Source organism: Neurospora hispaniola (assembly GCF_033458365.1).
Source record: "Neurospora hispaniola strain FGSC 10403 chromosome Unknown B0T23scaffold_3, whole genome shotgun sequence".
In the NCBI taxonomy this organism is placed as follows: domain Eukaryota; kingdom Fungi; phylum Ascomycota; class Sordariomycetes; order Sordariales; family Sordariaceae; genus Neurospora; species Neurospora hispaniola.
In genome coordinates, this window is record NW_026944408.1 from 860,458 (window position 1) to 864,293 (window position 3,836).

At 28.1% G+C, this 3,836-nt stretch overlaps 1 protein-coding gene across 1 annotated transcript; it reads left to right on the top strand.

Moving 5' to 3' along the window:
* Nucleotides 1-2,905: 2,905 nt before the first annotated feature.
* On the top strand, nt 2,906-3,154 carry B0T23DRAFT_314549 (uncharacterized protein; the record flags this gene model as incomplete). The annotated part of the gene is made up of 1 exon (XM_062834803.1): nt 2,906-3,154. A coding segment is annotated over one exon (249 nt), but the record flags the coding sequence as incomplete, so codon positions are not given.
* Nucleotides 3,155-3,836: the final 682 nt, after the last annotated feature.

Here is a 3,836-nt window from a genome sequence, read left to right on the forward strand (position 1 = left end):
TTTATTTAGTATACTTCCCCCTGTTATACCCCTTCTAATAGGGTTGGTCGATGGAGCTCCTCTAAGCCCCCGGAAATTGTTTAACCCGATTCTAGTTTTATTGTTTTAATTTAATACTATTTTATCTATTTTATTTAAATTCTGTATTTTATTTACTGATGCCTCGGCTCTTATTTGAAAGTTATACCGAATTAGAAGTAATATACCGCCCGGTTATAATTACCCTTATATAAATATACCCTCCAATTTACTAGCTAATAAGAATATTAATTAGTTTATACTTATATGGATGAAGTACTATAATTAGAATATTGGTTGAGAATTTAACGATATTTAAGATGAGTTTAATATTAATACTATTAAAATTAATTTAATTGATATTTGTATTGATGATTTTAAGGTTAAAGTAAATAAGGATATTGCCCGTTTCGATAAAAATTTTAATAATGTTGTATCCGATATTAAAAATAATTTTAAATATTTTTAGGGAATTTATAATATAATTAAGAATATAAGTAGTAGTTTAGATTAAGTTAATTAAAAGGTTAATCTAGTTAATACTAATATTAATTAATTAAATTTGTCCCTCCGTAGAAAATAGGTAGAGATTGATCGCCGATTTAATAGTGTAGCTAAGTCCTTAGATATTAGTAAAGCCTAAATTAAAAAGATAGTTACTATAATTAAGATTATTGAATAATAGTTTTAATTTATTATTAACCTCTGTAAAGCCGGTACTTATTCCCTTATTATTAATTAGGCTCTAGATAACGCTAAGGTAGTAGTTATTAGCAAATTGGCGGAAATAATAATTTGTATGAGCCTTAAAATTCCTACTATCGAGCTTTACTCTATTAAGAAGCTTGTATCCAACTACGGATACCCTCTAATTAAGCCTAGTATTAAGTTTAGTAAGTACTACGCTATGGTGGCCGATGATACTGGTAGCCCTAACCCTAATTGATTCTATTGCGTTAAATTAGTTAATTTTTCCCTAAGTATTAATAAGGTAAAGGTAATTCGTTAGTTGTATACCCTGCCTATTTACTTAGGCTTGTCTTCCGATATTAATTAAGCAATTAGCCCCAATTTACGCCTATTCTTAAAATGCAATGGCCCTACGTCGAATTATTAGTTAGTAGAATTTTAAAAACGTTTCGAAGCTACTACCTAATTTTAGAAGTAATTGGTAGCCGAGGTATATATAGTAATAAATAAGGTAGAGGGTAAGTAAACCTCCTGTTTTAAATCCTTCAGCTAAAGTAGTAGAATTAGAGGCCTTCCGTTGAGTAGTTTAAATTTTAAGGAAATAGATTCTAATAATTCTAAATACGAATACTGTTGTAAAAAATATTATAAATTAAAAAAGGCTTGCTATAATAAATATTATAAATTTAGTTATTATAACCGTAGCGATTTTAATTCTAATAATTTTAATTCTAAGGATGGAGACGCTCCTTCCCTACGGCCCCCTTCCAGTAGTAGTCCCCTTAGAGGAAGCGGTAATCCCCCTAGAGGAGGCGGTAATCCTTTTAGAAACGAATCTGCTAATAATTGTTATTATACTAATACTGTTGATATTGGTTATTTTTCCTACTCGTAAAAATCTGATTTTAGATTTAAGTGCGAAGATATTAGTTAATTTATCCCCTTCTACGTTAACTCCGACGATATTAGTATTATTACTAATAGTAAAATATTAATCTATACGGACATTTTCCTCTTCTACGAATATTTCTTATTATTTTTCGAAGACGAAGATACTACCGCTGAGGTTGAAAAATAGATTATATAATACTTTTCTACCCTATTTAGCAGTGCCGCTATATTATAGTAGAATAATGAAATTGATTTACTAAAATATTGTTTTTTATGTAATAATAGCTTCGAATTTATTCTTAAAATATTAATTAATTATTTCCTATCCAATTCGGCTATTGTAATTAGAAAATTCACTAAGGATTGTTTTAAACTTAAAAATATTGCCTGTAATAAAAATACCCTATTCTAATTTATTTAATATAAATTTTATTATATTTATATAATAGGAATTTTCTATTGTACTAGAGAGAATTGGTATAGTATTATAATTTAGATTTAGATTAGTATAGACTTTAAAATTAAATAATATTTTAATTTATTTATTAAGAAGGGCACCCTCGCTAAATACCTTATAGAAATAGAGGGTATTAAAGTAATTCTATTAGTAGCCGTCCGTAAACGATACTTTTATATCCGTTAAAAAATTATTAGTATTACTATTGAAATTAAAGTAGTTATCCCTACTAATTAATATAATTGAAGTTGTAATAGTTGCAACGGTTAGAATAATAGACGGGAAGATTGTAATCGGCGGGATAACGACCGCTGCGATAATTGTAGTTATTGCGACGATTGTAATTAATACGACGATTATAATTAATACGATAATCAAAACCGCCGCGATAATTATTACCAATATAATAATTATAACCGTCGTAATGATTATAGGAATAAGGCTTATTATATCGATAAATTATATAGTAAGGAAGTTAGGGATTTGGAGGATAATTAGGTAGCCTATATTAATAATATCTCTATTTTATTAGGAAAATTAAATTCGAATAATAGTATTAGTATATTCTACGTAACGAATATAGATTTTAGTAGTAAATTGAAGTATTCCCGCTATTACGAAGAATTCCTATTAATAAAGGTAAAATACCGTTACGTGAAGTTATGCCTAGTATATAAATAATTCCGCGCCCCCTTATTAATAGCCCCTTTATTTCGAATATATATTTATTATATAGAAGTCTTTCTTTCTTAAAATGCTTTATTTAAATATATTGATTTGTGTGAAAATGTTAAAGTAGGTTATAAGCGTCCTATTTCCTAAAAGGTATTTTCTTCTGCTACTGGACTATTTATATATGAAGTATTAGTTTACGAGGATAGGGAGATCCTGAAAGGCCCGCTGTTTAACTATATTTATTTCCGTATTATAATTAGAGCTTTGCCCGAAGTTAGCGAGATTGAAGTATATGTAAACCCGGGAGCCGTTAAAATAATTATCGGCCGGAATTTTTTATCGACCCTTAAGCATTCGATTTTAATAAAGTACGTTATTAAAATTCGGGGAGTTAATAGTAAATCCCTGAAGTTTACCGAATAGGCGTCCTTTATATTCTACTTCGAAGGAATAATTAATAGTAAAATTAGCCTAATTAAAATTCGAATAGTTAGTTAGGTAATAAATAAATTACAACTAAACTTGCTGTTGGTAAATTCTTTCTTTTATTTCTAATAAGCGGATATTGATTATAATACTAAATATATTACCTTCCCTAATATAGGCCTATTAATAGTCCTTTTTAATGTTTAATGCTATTTTGTAAAATATATAAGGAAAGTTACTATCCTAAAGAAGACTATTTTATAATTTGGGGAGGAGGCTATAGTAATTGTATATTATAAACCCCTGCTTAAAGGTTAAAGTTTTATATTTAATTTAGGTAATAATAGTACGGTAAATACGGTAGTCGATTATAAATCCCTAAGGATAGTCTTATTTAAAAATTCTACGTAAAAGGTTCGTATAATCCTGAAAAAGTAATATATTAATTATATTAAGGAATACGAAGATAGCAGATATTTTATTAGCGATTAGAATGAAATCGAGACCGCCGCCTTCTCTATTTAGGTATTTAATGCTTTAAATAAAGACCCTATAGTTATTATCGACGAAGCTATTAAATATATTATAGTTAACTATATTCCTCCGGTAAATTTCGAAATAGGTTTTACTTCCGTTATCGAAATAACCGTGCGTAGTTAATATTCTACCCCTAAGTTAA